Source organism: Schistocerca americana, chromosome 4 (genome assembly GCF_021461395.2).
Source record: "Schistocerca americana isolate TAMUIC-IGC-003095 chromosome 4, iqSchAmer2.1, whole genome shotgun sequence".
In the NCBI taxonomy this organism is placed as follows: Eukaryota; Metazoa; Arthropoda; class Insecta; order Orthoptera; family Acrididae; genus Schistocerca; species Schistocerca americana.
Window position 1 is genome coordinate 737,410,377 of NC_060122.1, and position 23,925 is coordinate 737,434,301.

Here is a 23,925-nt window from a genome sequence, read left to right on the forward strand (position 1 = left end):
CCTGTTGCTGCATTAATCTTGTTGCAGTAGTTGATGGCCCTCTTGTTCCTGTGACAATGAAATGCACCAGATTCACTCCTCCTTCAGTTGCTTGCATGAGAGGTACATCGACGTGGCAGTGATTATGTCCTGAACTCTGGCAGCATATTTTTGGTTGAGCTGGCTCACAATGTGTCCAAATTTGGTGAGGTTGCAGGTGATATTACTACTTGGTTGAACCACACAAATGGTCACAGGACCAAATGGGCAGCAACTTAAATGACACCTGTCCTCTACATGTCACTGCTCTAGCAACAGCAGGAATTGTGGGTGTGTTGGCACTTTGCGTGTGTAAGTTTTTTTGAACTAGCTCTGTGGATTTGGGGTGTGCCTGCAACTTGCTCTGCACTCTCTGATTGCATGGTAGCAGCTCTTATACTGTCTTTTGAATCTTGCTTTAGAACAAAGTTCTCACCAAAAATAATATAACACATGGAAGATAACACTAGAAAGTTCATGAACAATGCAGAGTTCATGAGTGAAGTACACACAATAAATAAAAAAATTGTTCACACAAAAAAACTTAATGGATTGTCCACTACTCAGTCACTATTTATATGTGAGGATGTAAGTGTCAGTCCACTTGTGGTTCCACATCACTGTCACCGATGAAAGTTCGTTACCGCATGTTAGCCTCAGACCATGTTGAGATCACCAGTGAAGCAGGAGCATGTGGGGATCATCACTTACAAGTCAGTCATGCAATGAGCCGGCATTGGTGCTGCAATCATGCACTATGTTCAGGGAAGAGACTATGATGGCAGGAAATGATAAAGAGTATGTTTGACAAATAATACATTTATTTGTAGAAAATCAGTATTTAAACAACTGACACTAAGTTCTGTTCTATGCACTGGTGATCACAGTCAATGAGTTTTGCACAAATAATTTGACTGAAACATTTCAGTATATACACTCCACAGTGATACGGGCATGTCACCCGATCATATGTTCGTGAGAAACAATGGGTTCATCTCTGAAACAAACAGCTTCCTGTTCAACCCACAGGGTGCCATGCCTTTTGCAGACACAAGAAAGATGAAATGAAATTAAATTTAATGGACAGCATCAAATGAACTTCCATATGCATAGGTGGGAAGCTTGTGTCAAGCTCAAGCTTGTGTCAAGCTCAACCCATGTCATCCATGGCTAGAATAATCAGACTCAAGAACATGAGCCCACGTGGTACCTTTCCTCAGCTCACACTGCTTTGTTTGTTTCACTCCAGTGCACATGCCATACCTTGCCAAGATTTGGCGTACCGGTAAATCTTTCTGCCAGATGATGTTGGTTAACACTCGCTTTGTGCTAGCTGTAGCTGTAGTTCTGCCATTTATGCATTTCTGCAGCACAGCTGCTATAGCTAATGATTCATCAGTAGCTCTTCTGTATTTTTGTCTGCTCTGTCCATGATATTTAGTTTAGTAACTACAAGTACATGTGCTTTAACTGCCTCATGTCTTCACAGGCCTAAGTTATGTAATTATAATTTATGGTTAGTTTGAAAACATTACAGAATATTTGACAGTGAGATATTACAACAACCGCAGAACTTCTCCTTTTTCTGTGTCCTTAGTTCACATTACAACTTTGTTATTTTCCAATTTCAGCATGTGACTGATCTTAGAAAAATTGCAAATGCATTAAGACTGTTTCAATTTCAGCAGAAAACTGCTTCAGTTTCTTCTGTTAATTCAGTAAACTTTTCAACTATGAAGTATGTCGATGGTCATACACAACAATGTTACATTGTGAATTCTGAGATTCTTGATCGAAGTCCTGTCCATTTCCAACAATTCTTAAAACAATTTTCACACTTGGTAGCACCATCTTTGGGCATGTAAAGTTTACTATGAACACTACAGTATGAATTTCAGCTTGAACTGTGCTACCCTCAGGTGCCATATAATTCACGTGGTGGAAAGGCCCTAGCCAGCGAAGATGGTTAATGTTGAAAATTACCTCTCATAGCTCCCATACAAGCTCTGACACTGATACAAAAATTATCTTGTAGATGATGCCCCAGAATTACAAAATGAGGATCAAATAAGTTGGAAATGTGATGCACACAAACAACAACAATTATTGATGTATCACACTGTAGCCTTGGCAAAGACATCATGAAAAGCTCTGGTACCACCTTCCTCTGGTGTACAAACTGACATGTATTCAGTCAGCCTGCATCCAACTTGTTTACGAGCCTATGTATTAACCATGTGCGAAACAAAGTATATGAATGAAAGGCATTTGTTTGTTCTTCAAAAGGAAAAAAAGAGGATTTGCTGTACATGAAGGATGATTAAGAGTTTCTTAAACATTGATTACTTTCTATCATTTAAATTAAGACCATATGCAGATACTTGAAATCTTTATTGGGCTGTAGTAATCAGTGTTGTTTTAATAGTAATGTGAAGTTTCTGATATTTCCTTCCTTTCACTTATAATCTTCAATAAATACATACATCCACTGGACAGAATCTAATTTCTTAAACTCTTTATTAAGATAAAATATTTGAATTAACAATTGACAACATTATAGTGTATCTAAGGAACATAAAAATGTTGTTTCCACCACTTCATTAAAATACAGAAGTAACAGATTTTATAAGACACTAAACACTTACCATTAAACAATGATTCACCAAATACAAGGAAATACAGATCTTTGTTAACACCAATTTCTTGGAATATTGCCAGAACAGCTACAGGATCTACACCTGAGATGAGAGCAGAAAACACCAGGCATTCAATCAAACTTAGGTCATGGAGTTCCAGAGCATTTCCCTGAAGAATGTAGATATCCCCCATTGCACCAGCCTTTGAAAGGCCAAATAGTATCGGGCCTGGAAAATGAGAGAGTGCCTATATAAGAAATGTCACTTAACACAGATTGACTTAATTCAATATTACTGATTAACCAGGCGGGTGTGTTGCAGTTGTGTGCCAGAAACTTAATTTGTTCATAAGGTGCATCAAAATTTAGTCAGATTTATAAATTTCTTAGAAGTGTTGCTATTTCGGTGTTACAAATTCACAGATGTTATGCATTTATATACTTTGTTCAACAGGATCTGCTTTTCTATTTTCGTAGTGTGTTCTATTTTTCTGTGATGCAAGTATAAATATTTACAGGTCATGTCTCACCTATTGTGAAGGTGTTGAACAAAGTTCCCTAGAAACAGAAAGAAATATACATTACCACATAATACTTCGACAAAATTGTACAGAAATTAAAAGTATGTTTGCTCACCACAACAGCATACAGCATTACAGTCCCAAAATTGTCAAAAAATGCTCTGTCATAAAGTGAATAGGCTGATTCAAGAATAACTCTGGAAGAAAAAACAAACAGAAAAATGGCTTTTTACACTATACATTATATTTTTCATTAAAAAGAAAAAAAAGGAAAATCTAAAAAAAAATTAAAAAAAAAAAAACAGCTAGGTAGCACACACTGAAGCCCTGCAGAAAACAGATAAACATTACAAGACATACATATGTGGAGTAAGCAGCAGTTATCAGTTTAAAGTAACAACTCTCCTGCCAATGTTACCATGTTACATTTGCTCAGAATCAACTTGAATAGAACATATCAGAGTAGGGGAAGTTTTTTAATCCAAAAATTAATTCTGTAGATAGTAACAGTGAATTCTGTTTGTTAATATATGGGTGACTCACTCCAAAGTACTTCTTTAAGATTTCTAGAACACTGCGAATGAATAAATAAATAGAAGAAACTTTACATATGAAGCTGCCAGAAGTAAACTAAATAAACTATATAAAAATAAATATTGTTTTGATCAGCGACTATTACACAGCATAAATGCAGCCCTGAGAATCTGAGAACCCAGTACAGCTGTCATTAATCCAAAGGTGGGTTTGAATACCACAATGCTTCCACTAGGTTTTGTCATATTGGAGGTGGTATGTTATTGACTCTGAACTTTGAATTTTCTCACCCAACCACTTACAGGGGGATCTACTGTTTAACATGGCCTCTGAACTGTGGTATAACTTGAAGTTTTTTTGCTTTAGCAAGTCATTACTTCTGAAATAAAGCTTTGCTGGCAAAGCTGTTCCTTACAATTAATGTTGAATACATTCTCTGCTTCCGAAATTATTCCAGCCTCAACCTAAGGCAATGTACTCTACTCATACCCTTCACACCCTCTGACCCATCATCTTCTCCCTATTCTCATCTTCCACACTCTTTGTGTGCTACCCTCTGCAATGCACTAACCTATCATCCTCACACCTCTCTTTTTCTCTCCATTTTCCCCACCTCCCTGCCCCACAGCCTCCAAATTATGCACCTGTTGCCATTCTAGTTCCTGCACACTCTGCCAGGCAGTGCTCCCATCTCCCCCCTCCCCTCCCCCCTCCCCCCTTGTATACTGCTACCCCTTCCCCTACCCCTTCCCCATCCCTTCCAGACTGCTGCTTCCATTCCATGTGACAACAGCATTCTGGTCTGAGCTGCTGGAGCTGGCAGGTCATACATGTGTAAGGTGTGCTTGCTTGCATGAATGAATGCTGTGTGTTTCTCTTTCATTCTGATGAAGGCTGTAGCTGAAAGCGAATGTGTATGTGTCTTTTAATTGTGTCTGTCTGCAGCTTAATGTGTCATATTTACAGTAAGTTGCAAACTATCTTTTCCTTACACTGCTGACACTATAAACTGGAGTTTCCATTGTTTGATTTTGCCAAACAGCTTTTCTTCCATCCCTCAACCCTGTAACATTTTCCTTTGTTACTATTCTCTATAGCATTACTCTTGTCAGTGTCCATTCTTTCTCTTCTTTCCTATGTTTATTCACCACCTTCCATACAACATCAACTAATGAGCTACACTGTATCAACAATCGTCCACGCACAGCAAACACCTTTGTGACTGTGTGGATTGTTGATGCAGCATCTGATGTCCTAAATTCGTCCCTCTGATAATTACATTTCTTCCTGTTAATCTTACTTCATCCCTCACCCTGATGTACTTTAGTGTTTTATTTTCCACATCTGCCCATGCAACAAGAATTTGTGATCCTTGACCTAACCCATCCCCTCTCTTCACTTATTGCAACACACACATATTCCCATACCTCACCCACTCCTTTTCTCTAACAGCTTTGTACACTTTTAATGTACTTGTGCTTATTTTTCATTGTTTCATGCAGTTTCATGCATTTCTGCATATTTATTCACATTTTTATGTATCTATGCATATTTTCTCTTATCTAGCATCCCTTTCAACCATCATTCAGCGTCATTCCTGTTCCCTTTATGCCATTCTTGCCACAATGGACATCTACTCCTGAAAAGTATACCTTTTCCTAGCTAAGGCCCAGTCACACATTTTGCCACCTGGCAGAAGGCCTCTACCAATTATCTGACTCCTGCACTTATAAACTGTGCCCAAATGATCTCACTCCAGAAATCTAGCACAACCTCCAATCCATGCTTAAAACCTTAGGCCCTTCTCAGAACCACTAATGTGAATCCATTTCCCTCCTCACCCTTGTGACACCCCATTCCCTCACATTCCCAATGCTCCCCAAAATCCACAAACCCAACAATCCTGGATGCCCCATTGTGACTGGTTATAGTGCTACCACCAAAAAAATTTCTGTCCCCATTGACTAACATCAACAACCAATTGCCCATAATACAGCCTGCCACATCAAAGGCACCAACCACTTCCTTTGCCAACTCTCCACCATATCCATCCCTTTACCTCCTGTATCCCTACTCATCACTGTTGATGCCACCTCCCTTCACACCAGCATTCCTCATGACCATGATCTTACTGCTATTGAATACTATTAGGTTCACAATTTTGCTTCCACTGTTTTGCAATAGACTGCAGTAGTGGAAAGTAGTGGTGCCAGTCATTTGTCATAAGCGTCATACAGTAAGCTTAGGCATTTGAGAATATAATGCCATCAAAATATCAGTTGATTATTGATTGCATCATAAAGCTATTCTCGAATGAATATGTCAACTTATGAGCCCAATTCTCATCATCTGCAGGCGGTTTTAATTTTCTGCTTTGTATGAAGAAATCTGCAGCTGAGGCTCATAAAAAGCTGGGTAAGACCTATGATGAGATGCCTGTTAGTGACAGAACTTTGCAGAAAATGGTTTCCATACTTCAAGAATGGTGATTTTGATGTTGAACACTGGCATGGTTGTGAAAGAGAGAAAGCTTTTGATGCTACTGCAACTGATGGGAACAATCACAGGAGATCATTATCATAGCAATTGATGTGTTTGAGCTGAGCACTGAAAGACAAATGGCCACACTACAATGATAGACATGAAAAAATGATTTTGCAGCATGACAGTGCATGACCCCATGTGAAAAATCCCGTCAAACCATACTTGGAAATGCTGAAATGGGAAGTTCTACCCCACCCACTGTATTCTCCAGATATTCCTCCCTCTGACTGCCACCTTTTTCGATCAATGGCACACGAACTTGCTGACTAGCACTTGCGCTCATATGAACAAGTGCAAAATTGGATCGATTCATCGCTCCCCTCAAAAGATGCCCAGTTTATACACTGAAAGATTTGTATGCTGCCCTAAAGCTACAAGAAAGCAGTGACCAACGATGGCCAATACTTTGAATCATGAATTTTCTGTAAGTCTTTCACAATAAAGTCTTGAACTTTGAGAAAAAATAGTGGAAGCAATGTTGTAGACCTAGTACTTTTTCCAGCTTCCTTAAGACTCCAAACCCACAACCTCCTTCCTCATACACCTTATTAACTTTATCCTAATTCACAACTACTTCTTCTTCAGAGGGACAGTATACAAAAAAATCTGTGGTGCAGCTGTGGGCAACATCGTTGTGCCCTCATATGCCAACCTGTAACTTGTTTATGGACTATTTAGAGGAGACCTTCCTAGCCTCCCAAAATGCCAAACCCTTAGTCTGATTCAGGGTCCTTGAAGATACCTGCATGATCTGGGCTCAGGGCCAAGACATCCAATCTTCATTCCTTCATGACCTCAATACCTTCTCTCCCATCCATTTCATCTTGTCCTCCTAAACCCAGTATGCCACCTTCCTAGATGTTGGCCTCCTCCTCTCTGATGGATCCATCTGCACCTCTATCCACAATAAACCCACCAACCACCAACAGTACTTCCATTTCAACAGCTGTCATCACTTTCACACCAAAAGCACCTCATATACATCTTAGCCACTCAAGGACAGCACATCTGCAATGACAAGAACTCCCTTGCTCAGTATGCTGAGTGTTTCACCAAGGCCTTCACAGATGGGTGCTATCCACCAGACCTAGTCCACAAACAGATCTCTTGTGCCATTTCCCCTCTCACCCCTAATCCTCCCACCAACCCCAAGAAACAGCAATAAAGGAGTGCCCCCTTCATCCCTTCATCACCCAGTACCGCCCCAGACTGGAACAACTGAATCAAATTCTTCATCAGACCTTTGATTACCTATCATAATGCCCTGTAATGAGAGACATCCTACCCAAGATCCCTCCTACCCTCCTAAAGTGGTGTTCCTTTGCCCATAAAACCTTCACAACATCCTAGTTCATCCCTATGCCACCCTTAATCCCAACCCCTTGCCACAAATATCATATCCATGTCCAAAAACCATCTGCAAGACCTGCCCAGTCCACCTACGCAGCACTTCCTATTCCCATCCTGTCACTGGCTGCTGTGGCCGAGCAGTTGTAGGCGCTTCAGTCTGGAACTGCACGACTGCTAAGGTCGCAGGTTCGAATCCTGCCTCGGGCAAGGATATGTATGATGTCCTTAGATTAGTTAGGTTTAAGTAGTCCTAAGTTCTAGGGGACTGATGACCTCATCCCATAGTGCTCAGAGCCATTTGAATCATTTTGAACCCAGCCTGTCACAGGTTTATACTATCCTATCAGGGGCTGGGTCACCTGTGAAAGCAGCCACGTCATTTACCAGCTCTGCTGCAGCCATTGCACAGCTTTTTGTACTGGTATGACTACCAGTCTTCTATCCAGCAGGATGAATGGCCTCCACCAAACTCTGGCTAAGAACAGAGTAGACCACCCTGTGATACAACAAGTAGCTGAGCATAAAAATACTTGGTTTCAGTGGCTGAATCACTAGGCCTACCTAAGCCATCTGGGTCCTTCCCTCCAAAATCACTTTTCTGAACTGTGCAGATGGGAGTTATCCTTACAACACATTTTCCACTCCTGAAATTATCCTGGCCTCAACCTAAGGTAACATACTGTTCCCACACCCTCTACCCAACAGTTTCCAGCTCCTCTGTCCTATCGCCTCCTCTCTATACTCATCTCCCACCTTCTTGGTTTGTCGCCCTCTGCCAATCAATGTACTCACTCATATTTCCCCATTCCTCTCTTTTTTCACTCCATTTTCGCCACCTCTCTGCCCCACAGCCTTCTGACACTCTGCCTGTTGGCAGGCTAGTCCCTTCACACACTGCCAGAAAGCGTCCCTCTCTCCCTCCACCCACACACTGACAACCTTCCCCTTCCCCACCCCTTCCACACTGCTGTTTGCAGTCCATGTGACAGTTGCATTCTAGTCTGAGTTGCTGGAATTGGTGGTCATGTTTGTGTGAAGTGTGCTTGCTTGTGTGAATCAATGCTGTGTGTTTCTCTTTGTTTTTCTGATGAAGGCTGTGATCAATAGCTAATGTGTAAGAGTCTTTTAATTGTGCCTGACTGCAATTTCACGTCTCATCTTTATGTTAAGTAGTAATCTATCTTTTTCTTAGACTGTTAATGCTGAACATTGGATGCTTATTTATCTTTTGACAAATGTTTTTGGAGATACAGTTATACTATTATAAATATAATCGCATCATAAATACACTGAAGAAAATAATCACAACACCAAAAAATAAGTAATGTAGGGTAATGACATTTCAGGAACACATTTGTCTAGGTAATCTATTTAAGTTATCAACATTGCATGATCTCAAGTTAATTTAAGGGCGAGATAAGCCATAGGAAAATGAAATGCTAGTACATTAATAACTTGTGTAACCACCAGAATGTTGAATGCAGGCAGAGAAACAATCATGAATTGTGTTGTACAGGTGCTAGATGTTAGTTTGTGGGATGGAGCTCCATGCCTGTTGCACTTGGTCAGTCAATGCAGGGATGGTTTATGCTGTTGTGGATGGTGCTGGAGTTGTCATCTGATGATGTCCCGTACATCCTCCATTGGAGACAGATCTGGTGATCAAGCAGGCCAAGGCAACATGCTGACACTCTGTAGAGCTTGTTGGGTTACAACAGTAGTATGTAGGCGAGTGTCATCCTGTTGGAAACACCCTCCAGAAAGCTGTTAATGAATGGTAGCACAACAGATCAAAATACTAGATTGACATAGAAGTTTTCAGTCAGGGTGCATGGGATAATCATTAGAGACCTCCTGCTGTCGTAAAAAATTGCACCACAGACCATAACTCCAGGTGTAGGTCCAATGTGCCTAGCACACAGACATATTGTTTGCAGGTCCTCAACTGGCCTCCTCCCAAACAACACACAGCCATCACTGGCACTGAGGAAAATCCAGCTTTCATCAGAAAATACAAAAGACCTCCATCCTGTTCTCCAATGAGCTCTCACATGGTACCACTGAAGGCACAAACAGTGGTGGTTTGGAGTCAGTGGAATGCAAACTATAGTTGCATAGTTGTCCTTCAAGTAACAGATTTGTAACAGTTCACTGTGTCACTGTGGTGCCAACTCCCACTCAAATTGCTACTGCAGGTGCACCAAAATGTGCCAGACCCATAAGCTGAACATCATGGTCTTTCTTCTCGACAGTGCAATGGGGTCGTCCAGGCCCAGTCTTTTTGCGGCCATGCATTCTCATGGCCACCACTGCCAGCAATCGTGTTCAGTGGGTACATTCCTGCCAAGTCTTTCTGCAATATTGCAAAAGGAACATCCAGTTTCTCATAGCCCTATTATGTCATCTCATAGTCCTATCAAACTCAGTGAGCTGTTGATAATGGTGTCTTTGTCACTTTAGAAGCATTGTCAACTAACATCAATGCACTACATTCAGTCTAAAATATGACTGACCCTCATGACCATTACAGCATTTAATTAAAGCAAACCTGATTTGCATCCTCATAGAGGCAGTACTAATGTCAACCTTATACAACTAGCACAAAATCTGAGTAGACATCATCTTTCAGATGTAAAACCACACCTATCAACCTTTGTTTTGCATTGCATGACTTCTTCTTGGTGTTGTGATTTTTTTCTGTCAGTGCACTTGGAGTTATCCACAGATCAAAGAAAAATGGTACTTCATTGTTAGTAGTCTAATTTTACTGTGTGGCATTCATAGGTCATATTGACCATGATTAACACCATCTTTGGACTCTTATTGCTCTGCCGAGCTTCCATGTTAGCTTTTAATTCTGTTCTGTATCTCAAGCTGTGTACACATACATGACTTACTGTGAAATATATCTCTATGTAGAATTTAATGGGGATAGTTATTGCATTCAACTGATAATTGTATCCCGTTCCCATGCCGGTGACCCCGAAGTTTCTACATCTTCCATGACTTCCGTGCCAGGTGTTGTAAATCAACAGGTTATGCACATGATGCCATGGCTACCTCACTAAATGCTTTGTTTGAAGATTTGGAAGCACAACAATGATCACCGGATGACTTCATTCTTCATTCCTTCACCAATGGCTGGTTCTACATTAATTCACTGTGATTCGAGATTTCCAGCCACGTTAACTTCAAACTTTGTCACTCTACAATGGTCGGGTACTACGCTACTAACACGAACAATAACTTGGGTTTTGTGTCACCAGACTGTGCTCGCCAACATGTGAAGTGTGATGTGAATAATATTCAGAACAGTGTACCTACTGATTCATCGTATAATGCTCAAAGTGATCTACATTCACACACATACTTTGACTCTCAACGGACCACAACAATAGTTACGGTCATGCCGTGTGCAGCACAGCCGTTATTGCAAAGTTCACCTGCCCACTATCAACCACGACCTGTTACAATTTTGCCTCATTGGCAAACTAATCAAGAACATTTCAGTTTGCACAATTCTCCATGCTCACTTAAGAAGAACTTAAACTTTGGTCATACGAGTTACCGACACCCCCCCCCCCCTTTCACTCACAGGGGGCCCTGGTTTCGGTCAGTCAGCTGCTCGCCTTCCCACAGCACCACCTGTGTCTGCTGCGCTGGTTTTCTGCGTAATGTCCGGGGTGGGTCAGTTCAATTCAGTACCTGTAATCTCCACTCCAGTTTATGGGACCCCCACATGTATTGTGCAACCACTCATTCCCACGGTACTGACTGTGCCAGCCATGTCCTGTTTCCATGACACGTCAAGGACAATGCAACCCGCTGTTGATATGGATGTGCTTGCCAGTAACACACCTATGCCTACTGTGGCAGTCTGCTGTACGGCCTCTCCTAGCACGGACCAGCCGGTTTTCCAAGGGACACCAAAGCTGCCTTCATGCCCTCCCCCTGGTCATATGCTGGGGCCTCCTTTATATGAGGACAACACTGTATCATGGTTTGTGCTTGTTTTCGAGTTGCATCATGTGTCCAACAACAACTCTAAATTCCTGTGTCTCATCATGCACCTCCATGATCACTCAGACTTAATTTGTGATCTACTCTTCTCACCACCGCCTCCACCGAAGTAAGAGTTCACAAAGAAAATGATCATGGACTGACTTGCCTGCTCACCACAAGAATTAATCATCAAGATCATGTACAAGGAACACCTGGGGGACCAAACTCCATCACAACTCTGGTGCCACCTTCGGTTACTCGTGAGTGAGCATACAATGCTGGACGTCACTCTGTGGGCAGTATGGTCTACCAAATTGCCTAGCGACCTACAGATTCACCTGCTACTGCACTCCTTCAAGTCAATCAGTTCTTGTCTCCGCATTGCAGACCAGCTGTATGCATTGCTACTAAAACACCAACCAGCTCACCACTTACCGCTGGTCGGCACAACTGCTCCTGTTTACCAGCCGTCTGCTGGCAGAGGCAGAGCTCGCTTCACATCCACCTTTCTACACTACCTGGCAGTATCTGCTTGCTCTCTCCACCATCTGAACATTCTAAGATTGCCCATGCACAATATGTGCTGGTATACATGCCAGGCCGCAGTCACCACCACCACCACATCCAGCTCATCTGTACTGCTGGTCCCACAAGGTTTTCAGCGATAATGCTAAGAAGTGCCGGTTACTTGCCAGCACCCAAGCTGACTGCAGGATCTAGAAGATGCCGAGTCCTGCAGGGAACCTCACAGGCATCCCCATACATTGCACTCCATCCACTCATCCACCCAGCCAAGTGGTCATTTGTACGAGACTGACATTTCATCACGTCTCGTTTTCCTAGTCGACACTGGTGCTGATGTGTCTATCATAATGGATGGTTCCCCCCGTCTTTTCACCAACGAGGTCACTTCTGCGAGCTGTTAATGCATCAATGTTACAAACCTCAAGCTCTGGCAAAGTTATGGTGCACCTATATCCTTCTTTGTGTTTTCCATGGACTTTCTACATTGCCAACATTGATGAACCAATTCTCGGTATGGATTTTTTGTCCCATTACAAACTCTCTCCAAACGTGGTGCAGGGCTCGATGCTACACCATCCCACTAACACTCAGATACTGTGCTCCTGCATTTACATTCCAATTTCTGTTTCTCTTGCAACATGTGAGTTAGTGCGCGAGTGTTCCACCCTCATGGGCGACATTGTGACCTGGGTCACTAACCTACTGCTGACTCCATGGCACAACTCAGCTGGGAAAACAACAAGCGGAAACAACGAATAGCACATATTTACAATGAGCTTGTCACAGCTCGTACCTCACTACTGAAACTGCAGTCCACAGTGCTGTCACCTAACCTTGTTTCTCCAGCAGGCACCAGCTCAGACACTCAACAAGTTAGTTGGTTGGTTGGTTGGTTTGGGGAAGGAGACCAGACAGCGTGGTCATCGGTCTCATCGGATTAGGGAAGGATGGGGAAGGAAGTCGGCCGTGCCCTTTCAGAGGAACCATCCCGGCATTTGCCTGGAGCGATTTAGGGAAATCACGGAAAACCTAAATCAGGATGGCCGGACGCGGGATTGAACCGTCGTCCTCCCGAATGCGAGTCCAGTGTCTAACCACTGCGCCACCCCGCTCGGTCAACAAGTTAGTCCAAAAACATTAATTGTGTGTGACAATTCACATCAGGTAGATACCACATCCACAACACACTCGCCTCTTTGAGTGTCATGTGTTTCAAACAGTGCTTCTAAGGACAGTCACATGTGCAATACAACCACGTCCACCATGCAGGCAGCTGCCCGGCATGTTGATAAACAATCCCCCTCTCTTGCACGCCAACCACGTGACTCAGTGGTCATCGCTGTTCCCCGCGCGACGCCAGCGTCTCTCTCCCACGCGCTGGTTACCCAAGGCAAGGCTGACAACAGACAGTCACTGCATGTCCTGACCCACTCTGTGCTGCATGTGCAGCTGACCTCTCCAAACAAGTGAGCGCTGCGCTAATGTGATAGGCATGTGACTTTCGTGCTGCCTCTTTCCACCCGCACTAACGGTTACACCTCATCATGCCCCACTTGTCCAAAAACTTCATGTCAGGACGTTACTCAGTCTTGTGTGCAGTTCTCAGTTTCTTCCGTCACTGACAGAACTACACACAAGATAATTACCATTGCCGGCCTTCCTATTAGGCACAGGGTTAGATGTCTCAACCCCCTTATGTTGCGCACGGCCCGACAGCAAATTAACTTACTTTTCGAGGCAGGTATTCTACAACCATTGGACAGCAACTGGTCTTCACCGATTCACCTCGTCCCCAAACACGACGGCTTTTTTTTAATGTGCAGTGATTACAGATGCTTAAACACTTGTGCCATCATGGACAATTACCCCATGCTGAACATAAACGAATTCACTCATATGTTATCGGGCGCCACAATCTTCAGTGAGATTGACTGTAAATGTGCCTATCACCAAATTCCCATAGCGCCAGACAACATTTCAAAGACTGCTATTATCAAGCCGCTCGTTCAGTTTGTTCCAATACAACTTCATGCCATTCAGCCTGAAAAACGTGGCACAAACATGGCACCGTTTCATCCACTCAATCTTACAACAGTTCAAGTTTTGCTTTGCATATCTGGATGACATATTCATTTTCAGTAACTTGGCTGATGAACATGAAAATCATTTATACAAGGTCCTCCAGACCTTGTACTCCAATGGTGTTGAGGTCAACAAGGACAAATTCCAATTGCGCCAGTCCTCTGTCACATTTTTGAATTACACCGTCTCCACAGACGGAATATAGCCTCCCAAATCCTGCGTGCAGGCCATCACATCATTGCTGCCTCTGGCTACTTACAAAGAACTCTGACTTTTCTTAGGTACAATTAATTACTACCGTCGGCATCTGCCTTCTGCCACTGCTGTGCAGGCCCTGCTGACAGACTCGCTGTCAGGCAAACAGACTTCAGGCCTTAAACCAGTTTGCTGGACTGAATCTATGCTGGAGGCCTTCAAGGCTCTAAAAGCTTCCTTATCTCATGCTGTGACACTTGCCCATCCCGACCCATCAGCCGAGTTGTTCATCACTACGGATTCCAGCGACATCGCGATGGGTGGAGTACTACAGCAATGCAAGGGCGACACAGTTTCTCACCTTTATTTCTTCTCTAAAATCTGTCTACAGCTCAGAAGAAACATTCTGCTTTTGATAGGGAACTTCTGGCAGTCTATGAAGCTGTCAAACACTTTCGCCCCAACATCGAGGGCTACTCTTTCTTCATCCTCAACAATCACAAACCACTAACAGACACGTTCTGCAACCCTCCCAAGGACCCACCCCATTGGCGTTTCCGCCACTTTGATTTAGTCTCTCAATTCACACCAGACGTTTGCTACATCAAAGGCACAGAAAACATCCCCGCTGATTTTTTTCTCCCAGATCAATACTGTCTCACGCATCATCGACTTATACAACCTGGCCGCTCTCCAGGCCTCCGATGAGGAATCTCAAACTCTCCTCACAGATCCTCAAACATCTCTTATGTCTACCAAAGCCAAGTTCCCCAACATTTTGGATGAGATGCAGTGCAATTCTTCTACTGGCACCCTGCAGCCATTGCTCCTGCCCACATTGCACCAGCAAGCCTTTTACACCTTGCGTAACCTCGCTCACCCTGGCGTCCACGCCACTACATGGCTCGTATGCAAGCATTTCATTTGGAAAAATATTAAATGGGACTGTCAGACCTGGGTACACAGCTGCGTCCCCTGTCAATGCAACAAAATTGGCCGCTAATCCACCCCTCCACAAGGCAAGTTCGGCATTCTGCAAGAACGGTTTCGTCATGTGCATATCAATCTTATCGGTCCACTACTACCGTCAGAGGGCCACAGATATATTCTCTCCACAATCAACCACATGACTCGCTGGGTGGAAGCCATTCCTTTACCCAACATCACCACTGAAATCGTGGCCAAGGGTTTTGTCTCCTCATGGATTGCCAGGTTCGGTTGACTGACCACCATCACCACCGACCAAGGTCAGCAGTTTGAGTCTGCCCTATTCACCATCTTATGTAACATCTGCGGCCTTAAAAAAATTCATGCAACAATCTACCATCCACAAAGCAATGGGTGAGTTGAGCGCTGGCACCGCACCCTCAAAACTGCCCTCAGGTGCCACGACTGCCTCTGGTATGAGGTGCTTCCATGGGATTTACTCGGCCTCCATTCAACCTTTAAACCAGACTACCAGGGGAACTTATCCTGCCTCAAGCACCTGAGGATTTTCCCCCCTCCCCAGATATCATTAGTCACATGCGCACTCACTTCAAACATGCATGGCAACACCTGCCTATCAGCCACTCTCGTCGGACGCTTACATGCTAACTGCACTCAACACTTGCTCCCATGTTATGCTCAGGGATGATTCCATTAGACAACCCTCGCAATCACTCTACCTCTGCCACTTTAAAGTACTCCAGTAGGGTGAGACAATGTTTGACATTATGGTTAAAGATCGTCCTCAAATTGTTTCATTGCACAGGCTCAAATCTGCTTTCGTGGACTCTGACGTCCCTCTGCCATCTTAGTTGGACACTCCTGGTGACTTTTCCACCACAGAGCCCGAAAATGCTTTGTCTCATCCCATGGCACTGTTTTCTCCAGCCCATGATTCATCGTCACCATTCACAAGTTTTCCAGGCATGTCGCCATCCACCCCATGTGCAGGTTTTGCCGCCACTTCACCATCAGTGGAGACTCGCTCTCCCACATTCAATGTGTGCTGCAACATGCCACCACACCATGTGGACGAAGTGTCAATCATCACCTTTAATGACTGTGTGCTTGTGCTCCTAACAGACACCACGGCCTCGCCATCCAACGGGCAGTTAAATGCCAGTGTGGTGCATAGCCTGTCCCTCCCCTGCGAATGCGACCTGTCAGAAATTGGCACATTCATCTCGTTGGATGGCTCGATCTGCATACAGGGCAGCCACACCTGCACCACACCGCAGGCTGTTCCACACACCTGCTCTTGCACAATTCGACACATCATCCAGCCCCGCTGGTTAACTGACTACGAGGCGGACCTGCCGCCAGTCACTCCACCTCCACACTCCGCCTCGACCGTGATGGAAATTCCGGTTGTGCGCCTGCCGATTCACATGACTATTACTCTTCACAGAAGGGCTTCTGTGAAGTTTGGATGATAGCAGACAAGGGACTGGCAGAATTGAAGCTGTGAGGATGGGTCATGCGTTGTGCTTGGGTAGCTGAGGTGGTAGAGCACTTGCCCATGGAAGGCAAAGATCCCAAGTTCGAGTCTCGGTACAGCACACAGTTTTAATCTGCAAGGAAGTTTCACATCAGTGCACACTCTGCTGCTCAGTGAAATCTCATTCTGTTTAAACTCTGACCATAATTTCTCTATGGCCATTATCCCAGAACTAAGTGATTGCAATTCATTGTCTAAGTAAGATGCTAACAACTGCTTATCTTTTCTTTCTAGCAGAAGCACTCTCCTAGCCCATTTGACCAGTTTATTAGCTTTCGTAACCATAGACACTATGATGACATCATGATCACTAATTGCCATCTCTATAATGATGCCATCAATAAAGACTGACCCATTTGTAGTTACAAGATCCAAGATACTTCCATTGTGTGTTGGCTGCTGAACTAACTAATGAAATTTTTAGAAAATGTATTCAAAAGTACTTCACAACACTGTCTGTCTGTACCAATTGCAATGAATACACACACATCTCAGTCTGTATTCTGTAGGTTAAAGTCACCAGCAACTAGTATCGTATGATCTGGGTATTTACGCACAATTGACCATAGACTTTCTTTGGCTGACTCTAGAACTGTAACAGCAGAGTTGGGTGGTCAGTAAAATCATTGAGAAACTTGGTTTCACCTAGACCTGTTTGTACAACCAGGTAACTTCATTATCACACTCAATTTCAACCTCAGTAGAGACAATACTTTTATCAACTGCTTTGAACAATCCTCTCCTACGGCATATAATCTGTCTTTCTGATAAACATTCCAAGACTCACTAAATATCTCAGATTTCTATTTCAGAGTATGCAGCATTTCTTGTATGTGCTATTGTGAGCTGAACAAGCCTGTAGTCATACTGACACCATTCTACATATGTATTAAACATCATTATTTGTCACTAGAACTGACATATTCATCATGAGAGAATTCTGCAACTATACTGATATTGAAAAAAAAATTATACATTGTTTATGTGACTGTTGGATTTCCTGGTGTAAACTGTGGATGAAGGTTTCTTGGGTCTCAGGCTGGGTGGTAGTGTTGACATACTGTGACGATTTGTGAAGTGTCATACTACCCATCTTCTGGCAAAGTGTTGAGATTCGTGGAGAGCAGGGTGTTTGTATGCACAGTCACCCCCATCCACTAGACCTCAGGAGGCTGCGGTGGACTGGCAGCATGCACACGGTGGTGGGGGTAGCAGTTGGCCCCGGAGGCCGTGTTCAGTTCTCGGTGAAAGCATTCTGTCTGTGTACACGGTGGAGGACGATGACAGGCGAGCTCCTGACAGATTGCCAGTATTGCAGGGTTCCATGCTGCACTGAGTTGGTATCCCGCATCCGTGTTGACCAGGTTGTCATGAATCCTTATTTCTAGGGATTCTTTGATAATACTTTCCCAGAAGCCAGATGGTCAGCACAGCACCTTTGTGTTTTCGAAGTTGAAGGTGTGTTCTTCATTTGTGCTGTTTCTGCTATGGCTGATTTTTCTTTGTGGCCTAGTTGCACACATCTGATATGTTTTTTGCAGCATTTAGATATACAGCGCTGTGTTTGTCCAATGTATTGTTTACCACATTCGCATGGTATGCTGTATATTTCTGCAGTGTTAAGCTTCAGCAGGTTTTTGGCAGAATCTAGGAGCTCCCTCATCTTTGGTAGTAAGCAGAGAATGGTTTTGATATTGTATTTGCCCAGAAGTCTTCCAATTTTGGCCGAGAATGGACCCATGTACAGTAGGAGCATGAGTCGTTTGTTTCCTTCTTCTTCTTCTTCTTCTTCTTCTTCTTCTTCTGAGGTTGTCATTGCTTCCTTCTTCCTTTTAAGCACCCTGCTGATCTGTGTTTCACTGTAGCCATTTTGGTAGAAGACTTCCCTCAGGTGTTGCAGCTAGGATGCTAGGATGTCTTTGTCACAGACGACATCCACCCTGTGTACCAGGGTGGTCAGTACTGTTTGTCTTTGTGCGAGATAGTGGCAGCTTGTTGAATGAAGGTATAGGTCTGCATGTGTCTTCTTCCTATGTATTGCATGGCCTAGTGAACAATCTGCTTTCCTCTTAATTAGTATGTCAAGGAAGGGGAGGTATCCATTGTCCTCCATTTCCATCATAAATTTGATATTCGGATGGATGCTGTTGAGGTGCTCCAGAAATTCAACTAGTGCCTGTTTTCCATGTCCTCACATGACAAAAGTGTTGCCGACATAGCTGAAGAAGTGCTTTGGTTTCTGTCTGGCTGTTTGAAGGGCTACCTCCTCAAAATATTCCAAATAGAGGTTCACAATCGCAGGAGCCAGTGGGGAGCCCATGGCCACACCATCAATCTGCTCGAAGAATTCCACATTGCACTGGAAGTAGGTTGATGTTAGTGCATGTTCAAAAAGGCTGACTGTTTGTGGTTCAAAGTGCTGAGCTAAAAGTGCCAAAGAATCTTGAAGGGGCACTTTTGTGAAAAGCAGTGTCACATTGAAGCTCACAAGTAGGTCCCACCTTGGTAGTCGCATGTCCCTGAGTATTTTTACGAATTCGACTGAGTTTCTCACATGGTGGCTGCAGTGTCCTATAAGGGTTGGGAGCAGTGTCAGTAGGTATTTGGCTAGTCCATAACTGTGAGCGTTGATGGAGTCCACAATCGGACTCAGAGGTACCCCTTCCTTATGGATCTTGGGGAGTCCATAGAGGCATGGTATTGCTGGCACTCTGGGGTGCAGCCACTTCTTCACTGGCTCAGGTAAGCCAGATTTCTTCAGCAGAGCTATCATCTTTCTACTCATCATCAAGGTTGGGTCCTTCTTCAGCCTCTTGTAGGCCTCATCTTGTAGCAGCAGGTTTATTTTCTGCCGGTACTCGGCAGTACTTAATAGCACTGTAGTGTTTCCTTTGTCCACTGGTAGGGTTGTTATATCAGGGACATCTCTAAGGGACCAGAGAGCTGCTAGTTCTTCCACAGATATGTTATTGTCATTTTCCACTGTCAGTTGCTCATTTTTTAGCACTGTGAATATGCAATTGAAACTGGAAAATAAGCAATATACCATTTTTTAAAATTACTGTTTGCCAAACTTGATTTCCTACAAATGTTTTGTGTCTATTCATGCAGAACAAGTTGGAATTCAGGGACTTTCACTGAATATACAATTCATATCTACTCACATAAGCCAAATGTAACTAAATTTACAATTATAACAATGGAAATATTCGATTATTGATCCATCTCGGCATTTCTTTACAGTAACTACTCCTTTTTTCACTCCATTTCAGTTTTGTACATCTTTCATTTTTCACTGTCTCCACTCCCACCTCTGTTACATACAGTGCATTTATCTTTTCACTCTGATTAATTCATGCACAATGTTTTAGCAGTAACCTTGGTCATACTAATTAGTCTTCAACTTTTAAGCTCTCAGGATTTCAAATCTTGTCTAGAGCTGTCCCCAGCAATCAGTCTTTCCTTCTCATCCTGTCCGGTAAGCCTCCTCTGACCTGGGGTTCCGGGTGGCTTTTCTGAACTGTACCCCTTTCCCTAAACCTCTCCTGTCATTTTCCTTCACTCCTCTTCCTTCTCCTTCAACTCTTCAGCCAGAAGAAGGAGCCACTGGCTCCAAAAGCTTGTAAAAGTTAAACCTTTTTATGTGTGTGTTCCTCTGCCACCACTTGGCGAGTAGAGTTTTTTTCTATCCATTTACATTATAAATTTATGATTCGATATTTCTATAGACAACATAAGTGATACAATTGAATGTGTTTACTTTGTATTGTTTGATGTCATAATGCATAAAAATTTGGGCAATCCATTTTTCACTCAAAAGCAATCCATCATTGCCACACTTGACATTATTTCACAAATTTCATGTATATCTCTATTCAACAAGCTGAAAAGTTTTACACTGACAGTAAATCCACTTGTGAATGAGATTTTTCCTAACAAATTTAATGGAATAGAAGAATTTGTTTAATGGTTGTAAAACAGAAAAGTTATCTATATGTTGTGCTCACATCCTTAAGTACTGCTGAAAAAAAAAAGAGTGCAACACTCTGTAAGATATATTTTAAATAGACTTCCAAGAATGTACTAGGGCTATCTACAAAGTACACTATGTTTTGGAATTAAAAATAAATAAAGTATTGGATTTTTTTTTATTATATATAGATGAAAGCCACACTTAAATACTACTTTTCTACATAGTTGCCATTTAAATTAAGGCACTTATCGTAGCGATGGATGAGCTTGGAAATTCCTTCATCGTAAAATTTGGCCACCTGCGCCTTCAACCACGTGGTTACCTCTTCTTGAAGCTGTGCGTCGTCATCAAAACGCTGCATAGCCAACCACTTCTTCATTGTTGGGAATAAGTGGAAGTCACTCGGTGCCAGGTCGGGACTGTACGGTGGATGAGGAAACAACTCCCACTTAAAAGATTTGAGAACTTCATGAGTGGCATTTTCCGTGTGGGCCCTGTTGTCATGAATCAGCAAGATCTTTGAGCCCAACTTTCCCCTGCACTTGTTTTGTATTGCTCTTCTGAGGTTGTGCAGAGTTTAGCAATACCTTTGAGAGTTTATTGTAGTGCCTCTTTCCAGGAAATCCACAAAAATCACACCTTTTCTGTCCCAAAAGACAGTCACCACGTGGTTGAAGGCGCAGGCGGACGAATTTTATGACGAAGGAATTTCCAAGCTCGTCCATTGCTACGATAAGTGCCTTAATTTAAATGGCAACTATGTAGAAAAGTAGTATTTAAGTGTGGCTTTCATCTGTATATAATAAAAAAAAATTCAATACTTTATTTCTTTTTAATTCCAAAACGTAATGTACTTTGTGGATAGCCCTTGTAAATACAGGATTGAATAACAATATGAATTAGGATAGTTGGGTACTGACCAGTTAGAGAAGGTGATGAGTAGCACACAGGACAATTTAAAAGTATACTAAGCTATCAGACAAAGTCCTTTATCAGATTTAGAAAAATGCACACATATTCATGCAGGCATAACACACACACAAATGGTCAGTGTCATCTCCAGTAGCAATCTCAGCTGAGGTGGGTAGTGGGAGTACAGAAGTGGTGTGGAGCAGGGTGAAAGAAGGGTAGCAATGGTAGGGGTGGGGGAAGATGCTGTAGTGCTGCCTGTAGAAGTGTGTAATGATGACAGGACAGGATGGTGGGCTGCTAGTCACAGTGCTGGAAGGGGAAAAGGGGAGAGAAGAGAAGCAAGGAAGGCGAAAACTCACACGGATACGAGCCACAAGACAAGGGGTTAGGAGCTGAGGTGGAATAGGGACAGACAAGTTCGGATTAGTGGTAGAATACCACTATGGAAAGTTTAGTGGTAGTGGGTAGGTTATTTGTCATTTCAGAGGGTGATGAGAGGTAGTTGAAACCCTGGCAGAGAATGTAATTCAGCTGCTCTTGTCCCGGGTGGTGCTGAGTTACAAGCGGGATGCTACTTTGTGGCTGGTCAGTGTGTGTGTGAGGGTGGTGGGTGACGGGACACAAAGCAAAGCAGATCTGTTTCTGGACAAGGTGCAGAGGTAATTTCAGTGTGTGAAGGCCTTAGCGAGACCCTCAATATGTTTGGTGAGTAACTGCTCATCGCCATAGGTGCAATGACAACATGTGGTTAGGCTGTATGGGAGGGACTTCTTGATGTGGAATTGATGGGAGCTGTAGTGTATTGTTGGTAGTTGATAGGTTTGAGGTAGGCAGAGGTACTGATGGAGCCATTTGTGAGCTGGATGTCCACATCGAGGAAGGTAGCTTGTTGGGCGGAGGAGGAGCAGGTGAAGTAAATGAGGGAGAAGGTGTCGAGGTTCTGGAGGAATGTTGGTAGGGTAAGCTAACTCTTCATCCAGATTTGAAGATATTATTAATGAATCTGAACCACATGAGAGATCTGGGATTCTGGGTGATTAGGAAGAATTTCTCTGGATAACCCATGAATAAATTACCATAGGATGGTTCCATGCAGGTGCCCCTATCTGTATCACAGATTTATTTGTGGGTGAGAAGTGATACCAGAGAAGGAGGTCTGTTCCATCTGGCTACATTTCACATAGGGTGCACATAGCAAGCAATTTTGGTTCAGCTCAAAACCAAAGTGACACAGAGCAACTGCACCAATGATCCTCAACAGGCATGTAAGACCAAGTCTCAGTTCTTGTTAGGGGGCTTTTGACACAATGCTATCATCTGTTTGATATAAACTTTTGATGCATGCATGTCTTGCAGACATGAAATCACAAGAAGATTGCCACAGTGCAAGCATCTGCCACCAGTAGCAATTTCTTGAAGAAGATTAATAGTTACCTCATAGAAATATTGTGGAATTTACACAGCCTGATACAGCTGCAGACCTGAGAAGCATGTACTCGTTATATGAACTATGGAGAAGCAGGCTGGTACAACAAACACTCTGTGATGTTACTGCATACAGCTGAAATACTGGAAAGTTAGAGTTTGCACAATCCACATGACGTAGCTGGAAGTGGGGCATTCCCCTTAGTGTCAGTTCATACTGTAGGCAGACTCTTGGAGAGAGAAAACATTCAACATCAATGCAGACAGGGTTGACTGTATCCTACAACCCACAACTAAGAATATTGTCTATCTTCATGTGACTGAAAACATCCAACCAGAGCAGCATCTGCCCTGAATAGGCAGGGCCCCCATGGCAGTCTCACAGTTACATGTCTCCTATAAGACTATGCCCTGTCAGCTTCAAAAGATTGCTGTATTTTCTTGTTGGTGCACTAGAAACATTTCACAGGAACAAAGATATTGAGTGTCTTGTTGAAGTGGTGTCTTACATGCATAAGCAGACACAATAATAGTAGTGTTATCCCCATGGATGAATCACAGTTCAACCTGGAGAGTGATTTTCACTGCCTGTTCATTTGTTATACCACTGCGACAGTTTACAATCTCAGCACGTTTGGGAAAAGGAAACCATTGTGATGATGCCAATACTCTCGTCTTAGGCAGCATCATTTTAGAAGCATACATTCCACTAAATGCTTTTCTT

At 43.2% G+C, this 23,925-nt stretch overlaps 1 protein-coding gene across 3 annotated transcripts in view; it reads right to left on the reverse strand.

Moving 5' to 3' along the window:
- Positions 1-23,925, reverse strand: part of LOC124612947 (Na(+)/H(+) exchanger beta-like) — a 1,149,910-nt gene that overhangs the window by 118,611 nt on the left and 1,007,374 nt on the right. For all 3 annotated transcript variants that reach the window (XM_047141462.1, XM_047141460.1, XM_047141461.1), the window contains exons 12-14: positions 3,290-3,371; positions 3,184-3,211; positions 2,664-2,882 (exon numbers count right to left, since the gene is read on the reverse strand). In XM_047141462.1, the coding sequence (XP_046997418.1) occupies positions 2,664-2,882; positions 3,184-3,211; positions 3,290-3,371 (329 nt within the window). The remainder of the gene's footprint in view (positions 1-2,663; positions 2,883-3,183; positions 3,212-3,289; positions 3,372-23,925) is intronic.